At 37.7% G+C, this 23876-nt stretch overlaps 1 protein-coding gene across 1 annotated transcript in view; it reads left to right on the forward strand.

Moving 5' to 3' along the window:
- The first annotated feature begins 13034 nt into the window (after positions 1–13034).
- Gucy1a2 (guanylate cyclase 1 soluble subunit alpha 2) overlaps positions 13035–23876 on the forward strand; it is a 265455-nt gene continuing 254613 nt past the window's right edge. The window contains exon 1 of the mRNA XM_076843807.2: positions 13035–13643. Within this exon, the coding sequence (XP_076699922.1) occupies positions 13332–13643 (312 nt within the window). The 5' untranslated portion in view covers positions 13035–13331. The remainder of the gene's footprint in view (positions 13644–23876) is intronic.

Here is a 23876-nt window from a genome sequence, read left to right on the forward strand (position 1 = left end):
CCTTCTCAGTTATCTCTTCTGCTCTCAAGATCCATGTATCCAACTGCCTGCTAGACATTTTCATCTTGATCTATATCAAATTCAATTATAAGAAATAGACGTTATCATCTTCCCCAGAACATTTCCTCTTTTTGTGTTCTCTGTATCAGTGAATAGTCTCCAAAATTGAAACATCGGGTTATTCTTAATTTTCACCTCTTTCTTAGTTCCCATATTAAATCGGTTTCTATGTCTAGTCAATTTAACTTCTATATTTGTCTTTTCTATCCCCACTCATACATCCATATTTTGATTGTCATTATCTTCATTCACAAAATGAAATGATAGTGTATAATTCTAGTAAGCATTATTATGCCAACCTTACAGATAAAGAAACTGGAGCATAAGGAGATCTGGACCTTGTGCAAAGTTCTATAAAAAGTTGGGATTTAAACATGAGGTCTGGCTTCTTCTGCTGCTCTAGATCCTCATATCTTTTCTAGGGCACTCAAACAACCTGCCCATTTTCCTTGGCATCAGTCTTGGGTATTCAAGTCTGTCTCATGGTCACATGATAATCATGCTTCCTCAAGCAGGTATAAGAATGATCTGGCATCTGACTCCTCATTACCACATACATCTGAGCCATGTCTTGCTTTAACTCTATACTTTAGCAACTTTGAACTATTTGTATTTTCTGATGCATACCTGTTAGCTGATCCTCAAACTGGACTACCTTCCTTAACTCTCCTGTTTTTCAAGACCTACTTATTCTCTCAAACTCAGTGAAGATATCATCTAGAAGATCTTTAAACTTTCTTTTTCCTACATTTCTATTAGGTGCTCCTCTGCATCCTGTTAGAACTCCACTATTACACCTACAATTCTGAAATTACCAGTTCTTGTGTGTTTCTCTTAAATGTTTTATTGTTGTTTTTGGTCTATTGTTGGGTCTTTGATGAGAAAAACTGTTTCCTGCTCCTCTGTTTGCACAATATCTAATATAGTGCCTGGCACAAAATATTATTCAATAAGTACTTTTGAATGAAGGAATGAATTAATGTGTGCATACTAGCTTTTATTATTTTTCTTGACAAGTTCTGAAACCAATTTTTGTGCTTTCTGCATGAAACAATTATCTTTAAGTCTTTAAATGATCATCATAGTGGGGATAATTACCATTAAAAAAAATAAATTCACCCTTAATATAGATTGTTTTCTTAATAAGAAATTGCTTTTTTATAAAATGTAAGTGTGATATAAATCATAGAGTTAATGTTTACTAGAAATAATTTTTTTGCCCTCTTGAAAAAATTTTCTATTTTTGTCTCATTTAATATAAATACTCTGAAAGTATAATAAAGAGAAAATGTAAAACTTTATTCATATAATTTAAATTTCTCATAATTAGTGATAGAAGTAAAATGTTTTCCTGTTTATATACATATCCATTCAAGCATGAAAACACTAATAACTTCTTTCAAAGTGTCAATATATCTAACAGTAATAAGTCTATTTTTGTCGATTTATGTCACTTACCAGGTCAAAAGTTAAAATATTAAATTGATGATCAATAACTTGGAAAAAATTGTTCTTATTTGTGAGTAGAGCATGCATCTTTGTTTTAGAATATTGAGCCTTGCTACAATCTAATATCAGCTTCTTCTGTTACTGATGCTGTATTCCAATGAATTTGAGTGACAATCCAACTTGACCAGTACTCATGTTTACTTAATTTCCAGGTGTCTGAAAAGTATTATAAGCTGTTTTATAGATTGTTGCTATTAGAGGTTTATTGTGACTTCTTTTTAAATTTTGCTGGATTGTACAAAAATTATATTATGTAATTTTATATAATAAGAATAATGCATGTTTTTTCTCTTTTGTTAGTGGAAAACTGCCCAAACAAAGCAAATAGCAAAAAAGCAAAAGTGTTCATTTTTTGAAATAGGACACCAATAGAGCAGGGAACAATTGAGGAAGAAACTCTGCTAAAATAATTGGGATTCAAGGACACTGACAATCTATGACCTCATCAGCCTGGAGACAATTAATTTTATTACGGTTCATTACATAACCTCTTGAAAATACAAGAACCATGTAAACTAAGAAAAAATAAAGGAGCAAAGAGAGGGATTACTGTAAAAAAAATAAGTCAAGCATTTCCATTCGGTGGCTTTATTGTTACTTTGGTTTCCAGATACATTAGTCATCTTGTTAAAAAACTTGGAAGTAATTAATTGTGATATTTGGATGGGGTACTTGGATTTATATTCCAATAAAATAATTGGAATCACTTTTTGAGGCATTTAAAGCAAAATTACAAATAGTGTCTACTGCCTTATAAAAATGGACACTGTGGAGGGGAACTTTAGGAGATGACCTGATTTTTAATCCAATTTTTATTTGTTTTCTCATATGAAAGTAGTGAACACTCTCACTTGTGTTGTATCTGGATAAAGATTCCTTTTGTTAATGTGTTCATTAATTTATTAATTAATGCTCTGGCCTAAGCTGCCAATTTAGGCAAATGATAAAGTGAAATAGGGAGGTGATATACTTCGTGTGGTGCTCCTCTGGCAAGCTCACCTAATCAGTACTTCAGCATTATTCCAGCCCAGTGATTTCAAATATTGCATCTTCACTGCTGTTGGCCCATCTCTGTTCTAGGATTGTATTTGTAGCTAACCTCTGTCATACACTCCCTACCCCAGGTATCCTACAGTCACCTTGACAAGTCTCAATATTTGTATTTCTCTCCATTTTCCCCTCTGCCTCTAATACTTTCTGAACCCTGCTGAAAGTACTTCCATTGTGTGTACTTCTCCTGGCCCATCAACTGACAAGATATTCCTGAGGGCCAAACTTTTCGTTTTGTATGGATGAACATTCTGTTACCATTTGTCAAAAACAAATGTAGAACACCCAAGATTGTTCTCTGATAGAAAAGGGCAATGTATTAGAGTGAAAGTAAGGCTGCACTATCTTTGCTATGAGTCATGGTGGGTTAATGTTTATTGACCAATCTGGTTTAGAACCTTTTCCCCTGAATCCATAAAGTTATTGTGTTAGGATACCAAATGAAAGATTTCAAAGTCTGTTTGTTAAGTAGGAGACATCAATGGCCCTAACTGCACTTATTGGATCTTTTGGAGGCTCTGTTTTAAAATGTAGTTTTTAAAGGTCAATTTGTGCTCCTATTGGTTTATTAAACAGTACATGTTTTGAAAATTGACCAATTTAAACAAATGATAAACTGAGATAGGGAGGTGATATGCTTTATTGACTGAGTTTATATTCTTGGACAATATAATCAACAGATAATTTATAGCAAATGTGACACAAGTTTGAGCAGCATAGAAAATAGTTGTGTGTGTGCACATGACTCTCTCTCTCTCTCTCTCTCTCTCTCTCTGTGTGTGTGTGTGTGTGTGTGTGTAGAAAGGAAAGATCATAAAGAATTCAAATACCTCCATTTTAATGGTATGCACTGGTTTCTTCCACAAGTAAGGCAATTTGCCCTGCTGGTTTATGTTCTTGGGAATAATGAGCCAGATAGATAATTGAGTAGCCTTTCTTGACCAGGACAAAACATTCCTTATGCCACTTCCCATATCAAAAAATTAAAATGATTTCTTTCAATACCTTCCAGAGAAAACCTACAGCAAGCCTCTCCCAATCTCATCTTTTCCTTATTCTATTTCTCACTATTCCTCAACTGGTGCTTCTTGATGCAGTTTGGATGTGATATGTAGTATTTTCAGACAAAACTTACGCGCTCCCTTCTCCTTGCCCAATTCATTCATTTCCATCTGTTCAATTTTTACCCATTCTTCAAAGACTAATTCAAGCTCAGTTTGATTCAGAAGGGAATATCTAGAGTTTATCTTTCTTTTTCTCCTAAAATTTTATAACAGTTGCTTTCCACATGAAATCTAACCTGCTACTATTTTTCTGTGGTCACTTGTGATATTATTTAAATATTCCTTATGCTTTTTGTAGTGTAAGTTCTCCAAAGGTAGGGACTATATATTGTATTTATAATGTTTACTATGCTTGGTTTAACTAAAAATTTAGTTACTCAAATGTGTTTGAGGTGAATGGATATGGATGAGTTAACTTAGTCATTATGGGTCTATGTAACTGGATTAACATAAACCTATTATTACCAATGTAGTCCTCCCTTATCCTTGGGGAATATGTTCCAAAACCCTTCAGTGGATGTCTGAAACTTCAGAGAGTACTTAACCCTGTTTTTACTATATTTTTCCTTTACATACATATCTATGATAAAGTTAGGCACAGTAAGAGATTAATAGTAATTACCAACCAAAATTAGAACAATTGTAACAACATACTGTAATTAAAGTTTGTGTTTAGGCACCTTATTAAGTAAAATAAAGTTATGTCAACATAAGCACCAAGATACCACCATGGTCAATCTGATAGGGCTACTAAGTGACTTAACAGGAGAAATCACATACAGCTGTACAGCATGGATATGCAGGACAAAGCAGTGATTCAAGTTTGGGAAGGAATGGAGCAGGGTGTTGTGACATTTTATCATGTTACTCAGAAAAATGCACAATTTAAAACTTAGGTTGTTGTTTATTTCTAAAATTTTCCATTTAATATTTTCAGTCCATGATTGGTCTATATATATATATATATATATATATATATATATATAATATATATATATATATATATATATATATATATATATATATATATATATATATATATATATATATATATATATATATATATATATATATATATATAAAAATATATATATTTATTAACAAAAATGAGCTAGACTAATTTTTCCACCCCCACTGATCGTCTGTTCAAGAGGTACCCTACAATCAAACTATGCAATGAGATTTGTGCAGTGCTAATAGCATACGTGTGATTAACTACACAACAGTGGACCATAAACAAGTTCATGAGTAATGAGTACTTGGATACTTTGTTTCTCTATCAAAAAAAAAAAAAAAGAAAAGAAAAGAAATACAATGAGCGCCTTTCCTCTACTTGACAGTAGAAGTTATAGGGGATAAGAGCCCTACTCTTGTCTTTCTCTGTTCTTTTCAAACAAAATATAGTTATTAAGATTTCAGAGTCAAAAAAAAAAAGATTTCAGAGTCAAAAGAAAAAAAATCAGAAATCTTAAAAAAATATTTCATAAGCTACTCTTATTCTGCTATACCATTATGTATACAGTCCTTAGAAAAATCATTAAATATTTAAGCAAAATTTTCTGTGTCATTTCAAATTATGTTGTTTCTATTATGTATTCAAAGTTTGAGAAATAATTAATGATTTGAAACTTTATAAAACTTAATTTTGGCCAGGAGCAGTAGTGCATGCTAGCAATCCCAGCTATTTAGAAGGCTGAGGCAGGAGGATTGCAGTTCAAGTCCAGCTTCAGCAACTTAGCAAGACCCTGTCTCAAAAAATAAACAGGGCTTGGGAATGTAGTTTAGTGTTAGAGCACTCTTAGGTTTAATCCCGAATACTTCTGAACAAAACAACACCCCCCCAAAAAAGAACTCAAAAATCTTTAATTTCAAAATAATGTAGTACATATAAATCACAAAAGCATAGGCAATATTCTGTGTACACATTTATTAGAGCCGAAAATGACATTCAAATATATAACCTTTATTTTACATTTTAAAGATCTTGTCTATTTACTAAGTCTCTGTTCAAGATTAAAGACAAGCTTTGCTGAGAAATTTCAAAGAATTGAGCAAATAGAGTTCCCAAACCATGCATCACGAACTCCTGGGATGCTGCAGTGAATGCACAGAGTGATTAGGGATGTTTGAAAATTTTGAGGGAAACAGTGTTACTGAAGAATGGTCTATAGAACACTATTAGCTCCAGGTGTTTACAGTCTTAATATTGGATCATGCTATATTATTTCAATCACTTAACACATTTGTAAAGCTGGTTTTTGAGGCTGCTATGGTAAGAAGGAAGAACTGTGGGGGTAGCAGTGTGGAACAGGAAATGAGAGTAGCCAAGCCAGATCTGACCCCAAGATTTGAGAAGCTGTGCAGTGCTCAACTTAATTAGCTAAAATAATTAAGTAATTGCTGCTAAGGATGAAACAAAAATATGTTTTCATTCACTTTACATGTATCTTATTTTCAAATATTATTAAATTTTGAAGCTATAAATATTTGCTAGGTAGTTTGGACCTACAATGCTACTAAAAACTACCGAGAAAAGCTTAACAAACCAAGAAAATTTGGGAATTTTCTTCTCTGAGATGAAAGCACAAAGATTTTTTTGGTGATGGAGCAGAGGTGGGTCAGGCTTAGGTTTGCATCTCATGAAAGGAGATATGTTCACTTTTAAGGTCTTGGTGGAAGGACTGAAGTGGGTTTATTGCAAAGGTTGTCTACATATGTTGCTTATCTGGAAGCAAAGATTTCTATACCACTGTGGTCCTAATATGACTCCAAGTGAATTAGAGAAATGGAATATTTGATTTTAGTTCACTGTGGTGTACAGACACCTGTCCATTTTGGTATACAAAAAAGAGGAAATAATGTTCCTGTTACTCACTATAAAGAAAATTGTCAGAAATGACCTAACAAATGTTTTAAGTTTTACTATTTTCAGTGTAGAAATGGTTTAGAATTATTTTAACACTAATGTGGCTTTTTAGGTTCAAACTAATCTACTGATTACTGAGGTCACTCATTTCCATGTCTACCTCAAAATGTTTTCCAGAAATACTATAACATTATCAATTGTCATTTGTTTCTTTTTTTTTAAACAGAAAATTATTTCCACTAATTATATTAAGGATTATAGTACTTTACCATTGAATCGTTATTTGTAACTTTTTGCTAACATTCCTTTATTTTGTATTTAGTGACAAAAGCACATTTCATTTTTAATGTTAATACTTCTAAAGAATTCTAGTATTTATATTAAAATTGTATTTTAAAATGTATCATTACTTTAAAATAATGATTAAATAACAGCTTGAATGTATACTACAAATTGAACATATTTAAGTAAATGTCTATTATCATTAACAATATTATATCAAGACACTTTTACAAATAACTCATACTTGTTATTGTTAGCCGTCAAGCCTAATAAACTGCAGACGGAATGATATGATTCCTTTCTATAATATAATAAAGCAGACAAAAGAATTAGGTTAAGAGAAGACAGAGAGATGGAAAGCATCTAACCAAATATGATTGAGTTGAAAAAATTTTTTTATCTACTTAATTCCATGGGTCTTGTTCATGGCAGTTTTGTATAAGGAGAAGGCCTTAGGTAGTTAAAGAAGGGATTTGCAGAAAAATTGAATTCTCAGAAAGACTGTAATAGAGAGGAAAAGAGAAGATAACTTTAGGATGGTGGCAAGAAATTTTTCTAGGCACAAGATATTTCCGGAAAGAAAATGAATAACTCAATAAGTAGAAAAGTTATAGAATACTGAGGATTAATGATAGGGATTTTATCTAATCCTTTTAATTTAGAGATGATAGGTATGAGTCTCAGAGAGGTTAAGCAACTTGCTGTGGTCACACAGGTAGTTATCAGTAGAGCAGTTCTAGAATGTAGAGCTTCTGTATTGTCAGTGATTTTCTATGATATTATGTTCCAGGAAATAATGCAAATAGTTTAATGTAATATTCATCTTTTTAATGCAAAAAAACCACATTGTGATTTTAATTCAGCAGACTTTTCTCTCTGTGTTTTTAGGACATTAGAAGATGATTATAAGAGGCAGGCCATGTGTCAGTGGAAAAAAAAGGCAGGGAAACAGGGCTTAGGAGTCGGGATTGGATTCTAATATTTATGAACTCCATGACATTGAGGAAGAATGTAAAGTCTCTCTGCCAGGATTTCCTTATTTATATAATTGGGAAAACATGTCTTATTGCAATATTGTAAAGATTAAGAGAAGAAATAAATAGAGACTAGTACATAGTTGGTTCTCAACCAATACTAATTTGTTAATGGGCTAAGGGGTGTGTGCTGCTTGTTACCCAAAATTTAATATTTGGGAGATGAGAATTGATAGAAGCAATAAGGTTTATTTAAGGGTCTGCTCCTTGGAAGATGGAATGGTTATGATCTCGAAGCTCCATTTTGGGAAACTCAGCGTTGAAAAGGGCTTTTATAGGGAGGGGAAGGTGGTACAGTGAGGAAAAAAGGCAGGAAGGCTACTTGGTGAGTGAGGTTTTCTTGGTCCACATTGGTGTACCCTCCCCACCTTGCCACCTTGGATTAGGATATCAAAATTGATCTTGACCTCCTGAGCTAATTCCTGTATTTTCTTAAAACAGACATGTTACTTTTCAGCAAATTAAACCTCACAGCAATTTATATGCTTGTGTTAGTCAATGTACAGAACTAAAGATTAAGCAGGGTGTTACAAAGGTCACTGAAAGTTCTGTACATCTAAAGAAAGATTATTTAGCAGTTAACATCTTGATCTTTTAGGTGCAGCTTCTCTAGAATTCAGAATGTAGGGCAAAGGGAGGGGACATAATCTTTCCAAAGGGGGCATATTACCTTGCAGAAGGGCAAGGATGGCTCCCCAAGGAGTAATCACTGTTACAAATCTACTTTAATTAGTAGATTTGGAAGGTAAAAGGGTGTGGAAATGGATACAAGGTAGAAATAAGTAATTAGGGAATTAAGGACCACAGTGCCATAATCTAATCACTTATTTACAAAGTATTGTGGTTCTTATATACATAAGGTCAATATTGTAATTGACAAAAATGTATAGAAAGACATAAATGATCTCCCAATATAGTCTGCACTGGTACTCAAAAACAATCTCAAAGTGTATAGAGAACTAATGATGCTAGGATTGTTGAGTCTGCAGACAAAAAGTCTGAGAATCCTGAGAAGTTGTGGTGCTGATATTAATATTTCAGGCATTGTAGGGTCTTTTCAAGAGGAAAATGGACTTCTGTAGTACCTGGTTCAGTGCAAAAGCCCTTTACGAAAGAGAGAGACATCTGCTAGAGGCATCAAAATACACTGAATACTTGCCAACTTTCTTGGATCTGGTGGTATAAAAACAAGGCCACTATCCTAGCCTTAAGTATTTTTCTAGTACAAATTCAACTAAGTATAGCACTGACTTTGGTGCTTGCTTTATTTTTCTCTCCCTTTTCCCAACTACTACCTCCTCTTCCTTCTCCCCTGTCTTTCTCATATTCAAGTCCTTCTCCTTCTCTTCTTCTGCAGTAAGCACCCTGCCTCTTCACAATAGTTTTATGATAACTATAACCACACAATGATAGAGCAGAGTATCTTCTACGTGACCCTTTATATACAAATAAGGTGATTGTTGTTCTCACTTTGATATTATCCTTAGTATTTAATTTCACTTATTTTCTCATAGCCATTCATTGAGAAAGTATGATAAAGTATGATAAAGTGAAAAGGTAGACAGACCTCATTCTCAAGTAACATGGAACACAGAGTTAAACTGGAAGGTGAGGGGTGTGTGTGTGTGTGTGTGTGTGTGTGTGTGTGTGTATTTCTAGGTTAGGGATACAGAAAAACTTGCCCTAGTTAAGAATTCACCAGCTACTATGTTTCTTTGGAGAACTTGTTTTATTGTTATATGTATAATTCCTGCCAGTTGCCAGATTTATGTAAAGACTGACTATAGGGAGAAATTTCCTCTGTATTTTGATAATAGGAAAGAACTGTGCTCCAAGGAATGCTTATGCAGATGTTGCAGGTTTTCTTGCTGGAGACTTAGATGGATGAAAAGAAATTAGGAGAGTCTGGAGCTTTGAATGCAAAGAATTCAGGGAATGAGGACGGATTGTAGTTTTTATTTGAATTTGACAGAGGTGATTTTTCTTTAACTACTTCTCTGGGAAGGATGAAAATCAAATTAAATGAGGCAATGTAAGTGAAAGGAGTTTATAAATAGCAAGGCTTTGTATAAAGGCAAGGCACAGTTACCATCTTGACTACGATGAGACATCTGCTTTCTTAGGGAGTCTTTCTCAGTGCTTGATCAATCTGAATGAGTCCTCAGGTGTCCACACCAACTTCACAAATAAACCAATATATTTATGCATTTTATTTTTCAATTATATTTTGGACTTAAAGGACTTTATTGAAACACAGTGCATTCATTGGCCAAATTTGTGGGCATGAGCTCTGCAAATTTATTTTCATAAATCAGAGCACAGACCACTTGTTTTTAGTGAACTACTCTTTGCCTTAAGTACTTAGGCTGTGTTTACTAGGTCTAAGGCATTTTTTAAAAAATGGAGACTAGGTTATGCTTCCTCTTAAAAATGTTAATTTAAATATAGAACACAGCACTCTTCCTATTAAGAGCTTTTGAACCCTCCTCCTGAACAGAAACACAAAGGAAACCCTTGAAAGCAAAGCAGATGATGTACTGCCTATATTTAGTCCTTCATTTGTTTATAGTTTAAAAATCAGTGGGAAAATCATGATCAAAGCAGGGTAATTCATACAGAAAATTGTAAGACTGCTTTATCTGGCTATATTCTGTTAAGAGTCTTTGATTCAAATGGTTCACACAAAGAAAAAAATGTCCCATAGGTTAAGAGTTCTTTCTGGCAATAAACTTCCAGTGTAAACAGGAAGACTCTTGGGCCTCTTGCAGATTTTAGAAACAAATGATACTTACTGCCTTGCACTCAGTAATTTTGAGTCTGAGACAACTGTTGGGATGGTTAGTAAAATGTTCCATTTCTAAGTTCAGTAAGAAGGTTTTGTATAATTACCTTAATAGAACCTTTCTTTTGTGTGTGTGTGTGGGGGGAAGGGCAGACAGTAGCATTATGGAAAGAAGGCAAAACATATGCTTTTAATAATAACTCTAAAATTCTATTATGTAAAGAACTTAACAATTGCATCATCATTGCCATAGAGGAGTACTAAGCATTCCAGCTCCTTGTGCTGTGATTGATATAACAGCAAAAATATTAGTTTCCCCAAAGTTGAAAGAATGTACTTTGCAAAGGTGTTACCTACTGTAGTTCAGAAAAGGCCAATTAAACCCACCCTTCCTTCCTTCCTTCCTTCCTTCCTTCCTTCCTGGCACCACTGGTGGTTATTCTTGAGGATAAGAAATGTAGTTTGTGTCTAGCTTTTTTGCAGAAAAAATGCATATAGAATTAATTGAAGCAATGCGGAAATAAACCATAGATAAACCACAAAATCCCAATAATAATAATAATTTATTATTTTTAAAAAGAGGTCGACATTTCCTCTGCTGAGAAAGCATACAATTAGAAACTTTTTCAGTAGATTGAAAACAAAAACAAGCAAACAAACAAAATCCCCTCTCTCACTTATCTGAATGATAGTGAAGACACCCATTTAGGATATGGGAATAAGGCATGTCTCTGAATCAGTTCCAGTGGATTTACCAAAGTACAAAAGGAAACCTCAAATATCATTTCTATTAGGGTTCTCATAAACAATTGGGAAGATTCGGAGTTAAAAGCAAACTGGGATGAGGATGTTGTCATAGTTTTGTTTTTAAATACACAGTACATACAAGCCTATCTGCCTTCACCTGGACCAGTTTTGGAAAACAAAAAGGCCTTGGCTTTGATGTCCCTAGGGAATAAAACCGGGGACCTGGAACTACCCCCTCCACCGAGCATGGTTCCCTATGGTGGGGAGGGCGCTCTTCTGCTTTGCTGCCATGGGAAAACAGCCTGGAGCTCCTCTTTTGGGACACAGCTATTTCTCCCTTCTTCCTGTTCCTTACCCTAAGGTCAGAACAGGTCCAAAGCTCTTCTGGAGCTAACACAAGGGCTGTGAGATCAGGCTTTGGAAGGACAGACTGCAATAAAGCGAGCTTTAGAATGAAGCCACTCCGCTGAAAACTCACAGTAAAAGATGTGATCACGCTGTGGCAAGTCTGTTCTTGGGGTTTGAAACGCTTTTCTTCCCACACTCCTAAGCATTCTGAGAGGCATTTGCAGCCAAGTGCAAGCAGATCGTGTATTTGGCGCAAAGAGCCCAGAGAATAAGGGACACGGGATCCCTCCCTGGTGTCCTTTGGATCAGGCGCGAGGTAGTAGTCTGTGGAGGTAGTGTTTTCACCCTGTTACCCTCGCGGGCTAATGAGGCTGCAGGTGGCAAGCGGAGCTGTCCAGCACTAGTGCGGAGCCAGCTGGAGCCCAGAGCCCTGCGCGCCCCTCCGCACCGTGGCAAAGCAACAGGGCTGTTGCCGGAGTAGAGGTTCTACTCACTCACTGCCTCTTGGTTCTGGTCTCGCTCCGCGCCCACGCGGCCTCGCCCGAGGAGAAGGCTGTCCCCACGAGCTGCTCCAGCAGGGTGGGCGCCAACACGTTACCCTTTTCCTCCCCTTCCTCTGTAAACGTCTACTCCGGAATGATTGGGCTGGACCTTTCAGCCTTTCCCTTCCGCCTCGGAACTTCCTAAATAAACTCGGAGGAAGGAGGGGGAAAAGACAAACATGGACCCTAAACCCTCGCTTCACACCGCCAGACTTCCCTGACGTGGCCGCAGAGGGAAATCTTCCGCCTCCAACCCTGCGCCCCTCTCCCCTTGAGCACCCGCGGGCCCGTCTGCTACTCAACTGCCTTTCCCGAGGCCCAGGGATAGGACATTTTGGGTTGGGGACCCTTGGTCCGAACCCAGGCATGGTGCGCTCCTCCTCGTAGCAGGGGACGGTGGCAACGAGGAGGGCGCGCAGAGGACAGCAACGAAGTGTCCTCGTTGCTCCTGAAACGTGGCGACAGGCGAGGCAGAGACTCCCAATGAGTATGATGGCGACACGTGATACCGGCGGAGGGAGAGCATGGGGTGGGGGTGGATAAAGGGAGAAGGAGGGAGGCGGGCAGTAAGTGGAGAGAGGCGGGAGGAGAGGGGCGGGAGGAGAGAGGGGAAAGGGGCGAGATAGTCGCGCAGGCGGCAGAAGCCTCTGCCTCCCGGACCGCACGGGCCGCAGCCCTCCCCGCCCGCCGTCAGCGGTCACACATTCGGTGCCTCCCCGCGAGCGGGAGCGCGGCGCACGGCGATGCGCTGAGGCGGGCGCTCAGGCGCGCCGCGCGAGCAGCAGCAGAGGCGGCGGCGGCCCCCAGCCCAGCCCGGCGCCGCCGGTAAGCCCGGGCCCCAAGGTGCCGCGGCGCCCCAAGTTCCCGCCATGAGCAGCTGGTTCCTGGGGCTCGGCTGCCCGGGGTACTCCCGCCCGGCAGAGCGCGACCGCAGCGCCCCGCGGCCCCGACGCGCCTAAAGCCGCCGCTCGCCGGTCCCGCCACCGCCGCCTCCGCCCGCGTCCCCGCCACCGCCGCCGCCTCGGCCGCAATAGCACCGCCAGCAGCATGTCTCGAAGGAAGATTTCGTCCGAGTCCTTCAGCTCCCTGGGCTCTGACTACCTGGAGACCAGCCCGGAGGAGGAGGGGGAGTGCCCCCTGTCTAAGCTCTGCTGGAACGGCAGCCGGAGCCCGCCCGGGCCGCCCGAGCCCAGCGCGGCCGCGGCCACTGCCGCCCCGGCCCCGGCTCCCTCTGCCGCCGCCGCCGCCGCCGCCGCCGCTGCCGCCGCCGCCACGGCCGGGGCCAAGAGGGCGCAGCGCCGCAGGCGGGTCAACCTGGACTCTCTGGGCGAGAGCATCAGCCGCCTGACGGCGCCCTCGGTGAGCTGGGGGCGCAAGGGGGGCCAGCGCTTCGGGAGAGAGGACTGGGATCGGGAAAGTTGGAGCCGGGCGACTAGGGTCTTGGGCTCAGTGCCCGACCGCTGGGGGGCGGCCCGGTCTTACCCTGCGGGTCTTAGGGTTCCCCGCGGCCCCAGGGGGGATCCGAACCCTTGGGCTCAGGAAGAATAGGGGATTAGGACATGGGAAAGAAGTTAGACTCCACTCTTGGTAAATCTTTTGGTGTGAGGGAGTCTGACAACTTGTAGCCCTGGACCCTACTTCATCACTGTCTCCCCGGATGGCCCCCGTGCTTCTTCACACCCACCTGTTTTCTTTCCCCCAAACTTTCCCAGGCACTGGGCTCTTCAGTTCCATTTCCATGTCTTTAATTTCTGTTCTCAGCATCCCAAAGGAGCCCCAATCCATGCCGAGAACCCATTCCTCTCCTTATTTCCCACACTCTCTGGATCTTAGTGTGACCTTCTCTGACATCTTTGAATTCCACAGGCTATCTGCATTCTATGTTGCGTCCCTTTTCTCAAATCTTAAGAACTATTTCATAGTTTTCTGAGCTGCCTTCTGACGAGAAACCTGCAGTCTCTCGTCTGCACCCTTAGCTGTTTTTTTCTTTCTCATTCACTGAACATTTATTGACTTAATCTTCTTCTTTGGGTAAACTTAGTGTACAGCTTTCTAAACCTCTCTAGTAATTCTTGCACCCTCAACTTATCCTTCACTCTCTCTTTCCTGGATTCTTCTGTCTTTTTCCCTCATTTTTTCATGCCTTCTTTATGTTAGGCCCTTCATAAATATTTGTTCAAAGAATAAATGCCTTCATAACCTCTCCAAATTTGTACTAATCTTGGGATTTCTGTATCAGTAGTTCCAGGTGTACACCAGATTCCCCGTTTTAGGCATCCTTCCATAGTACTCCTGCCCAGGCATTTCAGCTACCCTTGACCTTTATTGTTTGCAGGAATATCAGACCTCTGATCCAGTCTGTCTGAGTGAGCTCTCTTTTGAAGGAATCCACTCTGTTGCAGACAGAATCCGAAGGAAATTCAGTGTGAAAACTCTCTCCACCATTAAGCCTCACCCAAACTTTGGAAGCAAGGACTTTAACTCCTGACAGTACCCTCCCCCCCAATCCACCTCTAGGACTTTAACTTCTTCAAAATTTCCACAATAAATCTGAACATTGATCTTATTTGCCATAAAGTTTCGCTTTTGAAAATACTCTTGCAAATGATGTTAGGAAGGACTTGAGAAATATTGGGATCCTTAGGAAAAGGGCACTGGTAGAGGTAATCTTAGAAGTGTCCCCTTGGCATTTGCACTAATGGAGAGTGACTTTTTTTTTTTTTTTTTAACTACTCAACAGTCATTTGCCTCTTGTGTATTTTGTCCTTTAATATACTTTCTCTCACCTTTTCCATTGATAAGCTAGAAAGAAAGTTCAGAATGGGCTAACTGCTATGTGTTGCTTTTCCCTACAAACATTTCTCAGGCAGTATAGGTTTAGGAACTATTTCATGTTACAAATTGAACATAATTCTGTATAAGAGGAATTTAGTAAGGGTGTATCTGTAGGTTTGTGTCATACCTAACGCAACATTTGTACAGTATAATAATTCTTCAATATAACAGATCCATATTTAATACAATAATCTTATTAAAGGTAATGATTAGTTTTCAGGGCAGTGCCTTTAGAATCCTGGAGTTTTGTTTTTGTCTAAGAATTAGAATTTAAAAATTTCTAAAAATTAGTGGCAGCATTGTCTCTGTTAATGCCAATTTAATCTAAGACTATTTTCATCAACTTACATGAGGAGTAGATAAATTGTACTTACTGCTGTAAGTCAAATAAGAATGATTTTGTTATGAAAAGCTGTATACTCAGATAAAGATTTCCAGAGTAAGAAATTTAGAAATAATAATGTTGATCAAACAGTGCAGCAGCTCTATGTACTTTCCAAGCCATGTGCAATTCTTTTCTATTTTGAAAAAAGTGTGTCAGGAGGATGATGAGAAGATGCAGGTGAATAATGCAAACATCTTCAACCCCACAAGGCATGGGTAGAGAAATTCTTGTTGGCCAAGCACATCACCAGTACACTTTAGTGACACAAAGAAAACAGGTTATATTTCAAAGCAGTGACTTATTTCTGTGTGGTCTTACCCAGTTTCTTCTATTTGGCAATCAGGATTTTGCCTCAAAAAGTTCTAGTAGATCTATTTTCTTACATTGTCAGGACTCAAAACTTCTCTGAGAGCAAGCACTTGGAGTGATAAAATATGCCCTGAATATTCTCTCTTATTAGAGGTGAACAACTTGTAAAACTCCTCTAGAATAGCCAAGGCTTGTATAAATAGGAATTTCTGGTTGTTTTTTTAATCCTGTGGGCTTTCTTGCATTCTATCACAATATGCTTTAGGAGAAATTGTTGCTATCAGAGCTCCTGTTTACCAGTAGAACTATGGTGAAATATGTCAATCACTTGGAATTTGCTCTTTATTAAAAGTGGAAGAATTAAAATGAATTTAACAAATAGTTGGACATTGCCAAGTAATTACACTAGTTATCTCATCCATGGAATATTCCAACTTACAGTTCTTATATTTTAGTTGTCATTGATATTGGTTATAAAAATTAAAATACTTTATATTATTTAAATAATTTAAGTAAGTTGAGTTGGTGAAATTGAAAAAAGTTCCAGAATTCAAGAGACCTGATTGTAATTTTACCTTGAGAAATGAAATATTTTTATATCTCTGAGCTCATTGCTTTAAATCTCTAGGGTCCTTTTCAACTATACAGTATTATACTAAGGTTTCCTCCCTAATATGAGGTTTTACAAACATATATTTTGTATTATCAACCCTTGGATAATCAGCGATAATGGCATATGAGAGAAAAATAGGGCATATGTTGTGAATCTTAAAACTTTGGAAGGAAGCAGATTACTTTTTTTTAGCAGCATAATTCATCTAATTATTCAAAAATATTTGAAGATTTGCTCTGTGGTAAGTGTTGTGGAGAGCACCGGTAATACAAACACCGAACAAGCATAACTGGTCTTTGACCTCATGGAACTTCTTTGACTTAGTCTTTCTTTTAAGGAATCTGTTGAAGGAAAACATAAGAATGCCATTGGTCTTTCTGATGTCTAGGGAGTTTTCTTTATCATCCACTTTGGTGGTTTGGTTCACTGTAAATCTGTGGACTGCAGATATAATAATAAAATAACTCTAATGACTGGATTTAAGACATACACATCATTAATTGCATTAATTATTTTAAAATAATTTGATACTTGGGAACACATGGAGAAACAGCTGGGAATTTTACATCAAGTCTGAATTTAATAATTCATTTATTTATATTTTATTTTTGTAAATGAGAGTTGCTTAGTTGCCTTATCACTTTGACATCAGTGCTGGGTTTTGCTAATGTCAGCCTGTCATCAGTGAAGGTATGCCAGTAGACCAACTCAAGGGCAAGACTTCCCCAGGTTTCTTGTCAGAGAACTGTTGGTTGTTTACAGCATTGCAGGTGGCTTTGAAAAATCTCAGAAGCTAAAGAGAGCAGAATGGCAGGAAGAAAAGTAACAGAAGTGGAAGGATGGAAAATAAGGGAGAAAAATCTACAGACCTAGGGAATTATCTAGAAAAGTGAGGAGGGAGAAATGAAAGGAAGCTGGGTTTAAAGGATGAAAAGGTCAAAATTGTTTTCATCATTTTGGGAAAGGAAATTATATTCACAAATGCTTAGGAAAAGGTAATAGGAAATAAAAAATACATATTTAACCTAATAAAGTTAGCTTTCTGACATGTGTAAATCCTTAAGAAAGTATGAGTGTATGTAGCATGTAGACATTGAGAAATACAAATAATTATTTGTAAAGTAGGAGATTTAATAATTTATGTATTTTAATTAAGGCTCTTTAGATTTGGGACTCAGTTTGGCTAAGAAGTTCTAAGGAACAGATTTATTGCAATTGAAAAGTAGATAAAATATATTGCAGTAGTTAAATGTTTTCACATTTGTGGAATTCAGATGGCATAATTTTGAAATCAATAGTTAATGGCTGTCTATTGTCCTTTATATACCGTATCTCTAATCCTGGAGAAATGGCATGGTAGATTTGAAAGAACAAGGATAATAATCCCCCACAGAGTTCCTTACTCAGTGTGAGACCCCAGAAAGCTGCCTCCTACCTTCTTTAGGCCTTGGTTTCCTCTTTTGTGAACTAGAAATAACAACTACCTTGTAGATTTGTTGAGAAAGAGAAGTAATAGTCTTTGAAAAACTCCATGAACCCAGTAAATAATAGTTTCAGGGTGAGATCCATGAATTTCAACCAAATTTGGATCCAAAAGATTTAAAAATTTTTTCCTTTTCCCCCCAATAATTCACTTGCTTGTAATTGTATTGGAAAAGTTCATAGAAGAGTTTAGCAGATGTTAAGTCCAAAGGGAGGGCAGGCAGAGATGAGAAGCACTTTATTTTGCTGGCATAGTCAGCCAATCCATTAAAAAAAATTAAAACTGGAGACCTTTTTTTGGCTTCCTGGCTATGATACACACAACACAGGCATGTATAATGATTGCAGATTCAAACATTTCCACCAAACTACTGACCGTTGTGTGCAATATGAGAAACACTTTTATGACTTTTCTAATAATATGAGGGCAATTGTATTTGGTAGAATGTAGGTATTTCACAGCAAATTAATTTTAAATTAGAAAAAAAATATTAGATGAGAGAGAAATGAGTCATTTCATTTGCCTGAGAATGTCAAGCATTCCCCATTTATTGTTTTCAAAGTAATCTATGTATGTATATTTAAAGGGCTGAGTTGTGAGATGCAACAAATACCCAGCTAGACTCATGTGCTTGGTGTGTGTTCAGTGCTCTATTTGTTGGCTACCAGCTTAGTTGCAAGACCTTTGTTTTAAAAAGAAAATTTGACAAGAAGAAATGCTGTCAGTGATTATGAGTTTGTAAGTAGAGGTGACGTGATTATACATTCCTCTTTAGTGTATATTTTGTCGCCCTTGAAGGATTGGTAGATGCATGGAGTAGTACTTGAATGTTATATATCTTTCCACTCTATATCCTCATTGTTGTTTTTGTTCACCTTTGCTTTTGTTTTGTTGCCTCTATCATACAAAGCTAAAAGTAAAATAAAAAAATACATATTTTACTAAACATAATAGCAAAATTAATGTACCATCTCTAGACACGTATAATGTTTATCATGAATTATTAAGAAACTATAATTTTCCCTTTTGGGATTTTATACATCTTGGGAGCAATTTTTAATTTTTTTTTTTTTTTTTTGCTATGCTGAGTATCGAACCCAGGGTCCTGTGCATGTGAGGCAAACACTTTACCACTGAATTAAATCTGCAGCTCCTTCCTCCACAAAAAAAGAAAAAAGAAAAAAAAATCATGTGGCATAAGCAGTGAGAATTTTTGCCAGGGGCTATCAACAAACTGGGTTTTCTTAGCAGGACCTTGTTTGATGTATGAGCCAATAATTTAACTCAAAATTCAAAGCCTCTACTTAAATTCTCCCTCTTATCTTCAATACATATATTTATCTGGTGTTTAGTACAGAACTTGATACTTAATGGGTATTCAATAAAGTACTCAGAATAAAGGAGTGGATGTTTTTATTTGTCCAATTGTGTTTGTTTCTTTTGTGTCTGGTATTTTTGTGGTGTATTTGGTTCTATCAAACAAAATGTTTATATTTTGCATCCAGCCTCAGAGAGACATACTCAAGAGTGCAAACCTGTTTGAATTTTTTGCTTTTGCCTATTATTTAAAGCAAAACTTCATAATGTAGTTGTCTTAAAAGGAACATATGGAACAGTATTTTCCTTCTAGGACCCTTGGTGGCCTATTTATATTTTAAGAAGTTAGGTAAATGTAACGACTCTCCTCCAGTCTGAATTGCTTACATTTTCTACACAATTCTCTGTCAAATGAGAGAGAAATGTTTGTCAGCAAGTGGGCTACTGTTGCCAAAAATGCACTGCAAGGGGATGGAAATGACATCATCTTGATCCTCAAATATCACCTCAGGACAGGATCTGAAGGTCTAGAATTATGTGCCATAAACTCAGAGTACCTTATAATATTGAAGATTCCAGGCCTAGGTGATTAAGGAAGTATGGAGCTAGAAATATCTCTGAAGCTGGAGATTTGTTGGGACTGTTATGGGGAATTGAGAAAGAGTGAACATGTTTATAAATAGGAAAGTGAGAAGTCACTTCTTGAATAGGCTTTAGTTGAGGCTTATTAGTAGTTCTTCATTTAAATTAGTGGCTATCAAATTGTAAGATGTATCTGTAGAACGTTGTTAGAATGTAGATTCCTGGGCCCCACCTTCAAAGATTCTGGTCTGATAGTGCCAAAGAGGGGCCTAGACTGTACATTTTGAACAAAACAGTGAATTTCTGGACACTGTAAAGCTGTGTTGAAAGGTAACTGAATCCCATAACTTGGAGACAATCGATCTAAGCTCAGTGAGCTCTTTCTAGTGATCATTTTGAAACAGAGTCTTGTCAAGTACCCAGGCTGACCTTGGACTTGCAATTCTCTGGCCTCAGCCTCCTGAGTGGCTGAGATTACAGGCATGTGTCACTAGGCCCGTGTCCTTTATTTTTTGATTGGTGCATTATAATTATACATAATAGTGGAATTTGTTGTTACATATTCATATGCAACATATATATTCATTGTTACATATTCATATAATTTGTTCCATATTATTCTCTAGTATTTCCTCTTTCCCTCACTCTTCCCTCATCATGGTCCCTTTCCTGTACTGGTATCCCTTCCATTTTCACGAGATTCTCCCACCCCCATTCTTTTTCTTTTTTCTCTCTAGCTTCCACATTTGAGAGAAAACATACAGTCCTCAGCATTCTGAGTTTGGCTTATTTTGCTTAACAGGTCAAGATAATCTCCTTGGTTGTGCAGTAGAAGTCATGTGAAGTTTCACCATTTGTAGCTTTATTCGTGGACTCTCCGGTTTTCCCCAAGGATGTTTATGTTCAGTAGATCACATGTCATTACTATAAATATCTTGTGGTTCCCTTCAAAATAAAGGAATAGATACTCAAAAACATTGGGAATCTTAGAGGAAAGAGAAGAAGAAAGGTTGTTTTGAGTGTCAATTTGATATCACCATCTGCTTTTCCACATATTGATGCAACACTTCTCAAATGCTCCATCTACTGGTTCATCTTTGAAGGAACAACTTGTTCCCTGCCAGTGAAAAATTTAAAAAGGTGAAGGAAGAAATCAACAGATCTGAATGTCAGATTTTTTTTTCTAGAAAGAAAACAATAGGAGGTTTACATATGAGATGTATAGGGCTATCCGTCAAACACTACTTCACAAAAATAGTTTTGGTTGCTAACCTCTACAGCCTCAATTAATCTTTCTGTCATTTAGTGAACATGTCAGATAGGAGTCTAGTTGAACTCTCTAAATAAATGATGATTGATTATTGGGAGACTTGGCATTTGTAGACAACTTGGCATTTGTAGACAACCAGTCTATCATGAGAAGAAGCTATCTGCTGTTACTTTAGTTACAAGTCCTTAAAGTCCATTTTGACTTCTTTTCCATTCACTGCACTGTATGTGTTATGTGTAAATGTACTGTGTCTTGTGACAAATCAAATTCTAAAATACATTGTTCCTTGTTGCTTTATGCCTGTACTTCTTCATGCATGAACCCTCCAACTTAATGGAGAGGATTTTTTTTCTTTTTTATGCACATACACCCTGTTTTATATGACTGCATTTTTGCTTTGTGGAACACTAAGTTATGGCTCACATCTGTACTATAGGCCTTATTGCACTGAAGTGTGATTTCACTGTATTCTGGCTTCTTAAGACAAGAGATTGTGTCTTATTTATTGGAGTATGCCCATGCCTAGCAGAGGGTCTGAGTTATAGAGGGACTCAATAAATGTGTGTCAGAACAATGAATAAGTGATTGAATAAATCCTGGTGTAGTTTGTGTTATGTCTGGCATTGCTCTATAGGCAACAACATATTTTGTTTTATTTTAATAGTTCCAATTTTAGTTTTTTTCTCAGGCACAAATAAGAGAAATATAGTTATAATACTGTTTTCTAAAATGCTTCAAGCATTTCAGAACAGCACCATACTTGGTGTTTTATTGAAACTTCACAATAATCTGTGGATTTTATGGTGATGATAGTAATAACACTAGTATTGATTTGTTGAGTCCTTACCATGTATCAGGCACTTTGCTAAGTGAGCTACATATTTCATTCTATTAATTATGGCAGTAATGCAGGGATAATGTGTTTCCATGGTCTATATCAAGAGCCTGTGTCTCTGATCTCATCTTGTGATATGCCAGTCCACACTCATGATTCTGTGATATGCTCTTTGAATATGTCATGCAAGCATCATCTTGGCTCAGGACTTTTGTCTTTCCCAGGTCAGAAATGCTCCTCACCTACACCCTCTCTCAGTTCTCCACATGACTTCAGCTCAGGTTACCTCATCAGAAGTGGCTTTCCCCACCAAACTATCTCTCTCTTATCATCATTTATTGGTTGTTTTTCATCATAACACTCATCACCAGAAATTATCTTTTAGTTTACTTGTTTACTAATATATTGTCTTTCTTCCCTCACTCTAGCTTAAGTTCCACAGTGGCAGGAACCTTGTCTGTTGCTCACTGTGCTCTTTGCAGCCCCTCGAATAATCCTGGCTAGAGATAATTTCTCAGCACATCCCTATTGATATGCAATTTTGAGGGAATTCCTAGGACTTGGAAAGAAAGAAACTAGTTTAAAAGTACCATATGCATGAGGAGGATTAGATTGCATTAGACAGCTATTATGGATCTAGCATTTATTAAGTATTTTTATAATATATATCATTGATTTCTCAAAATCATAAGAAAATTTAGATTCAGAGATGTTGAGAGACCTGCCTGTGATTACAGTTAATTATGGATGGAGATAAAATTAGAATATGGTCTAGCTCCAAATCACATCTTCCGTCTGCTGCCTAGGTGCCCCTTTATTCCCTAGATACCTAGAGTACTGCTGCAAGTGAAACCTCAACTGTCAGCCCTTATATATATGGCCTGGGTTGAAGAAGCTGCCTTGCTCAAGGTCATGCTTCGTTTCTGTGACTAATCAGTGTAGGGTAAAAAGCCTTGGCTCCCTTGCCCTAATTCAGGCAGTTCTGATATCAGAATTCCACATAGGGTCAACTGAGGCCTCCACTGAGTCTACCTTACAGTCCAACTTTCCCTCTGTCTAATCCTGCTTCCTTCTTTGCTCTTTCATGGATGTTGATGCCAAGAGCATTCCCTCATAAATTTCCTGCATGCTGATCTCCTCAGAGTCTGCTTTCTGGGGAACCCAACCTGTGATAGTGAGTTTGTGAATGGAGATGGCATTAACTAAAGTATAAAATTCATTAGTGGGAAGGTGGGATGTGGAAGAAATATAACAATGACCTTAGATTTGGAGTTTTAATATTTACATGAAAATGGTTAGCTCTGGACTGTGAGCTCTTTAAGGTTTGGTATTACTGGATCACCAGCCTTAGTACACTGCCTGTCAGTCAGTTCAGTAAACATGGAATTGAAGATTTGAGTTTGGAGCTTGGATTGGAGCACATGATTGAAGATAGCGACTTTGGAGGGAATAGTTAATATGTTGAAAATTGACAAGCTCTTTGAGTGAAAGAGAAAGAGAAAAATAGCAGCAGAGAATTGGGAAGCAATATACAAAAACAAAGCATAAAATAAAATCCAGTAGAATGTAGATGGCAGAATGCTTTTGTGTGTGTGTGTGTGTGTGTGTGTGTGTGTGTGTGTGTGTGTGTGTGTTAGAAGGGTGTGAAATGGCTGGGGGAACAGGTGGATGCAATGGTGGTAGTGGTTGATGTTTGCAAAATATTGAAGAAAATTTAAGGATAGTACTTTCCATCCCACTGTGAATGAGTTTGCTAGTGGCTTTAGAAGAAAAAGTCAATCCTGCATTTGAGATAGAAAGCTAATAAAGGAGGTTTAAAGAGGGAGTGTATGATGAGCAAATAAAAGACATCAGGGCATACATCTCTAAGACATGTAGCAATAAAAAGGAGCAAGGGAGAGAAGGGTCTGTGAGGCAAAGTCAAAGTTTACTGAAGAGGTAAAGACTTATGTTTGAAGGTAAG

The sequence above is a fragment of the Callospermophilus lateralis genome, chromosome 2 (assembly GCF_048772815.1).
Source record: "Callospermophilus lateralis isolate mCalLat2 chromosome 2, mCalLat2.hap1, whole genome shotgun sequence".
Classification (NCBI taxonomy): domain Eukaryota; kingdom Metazoa; phylum Chordata; class Mammalia; order Rodentia; family Sciuridae; genus Callospermophilus; species Callospermophilus lateralis.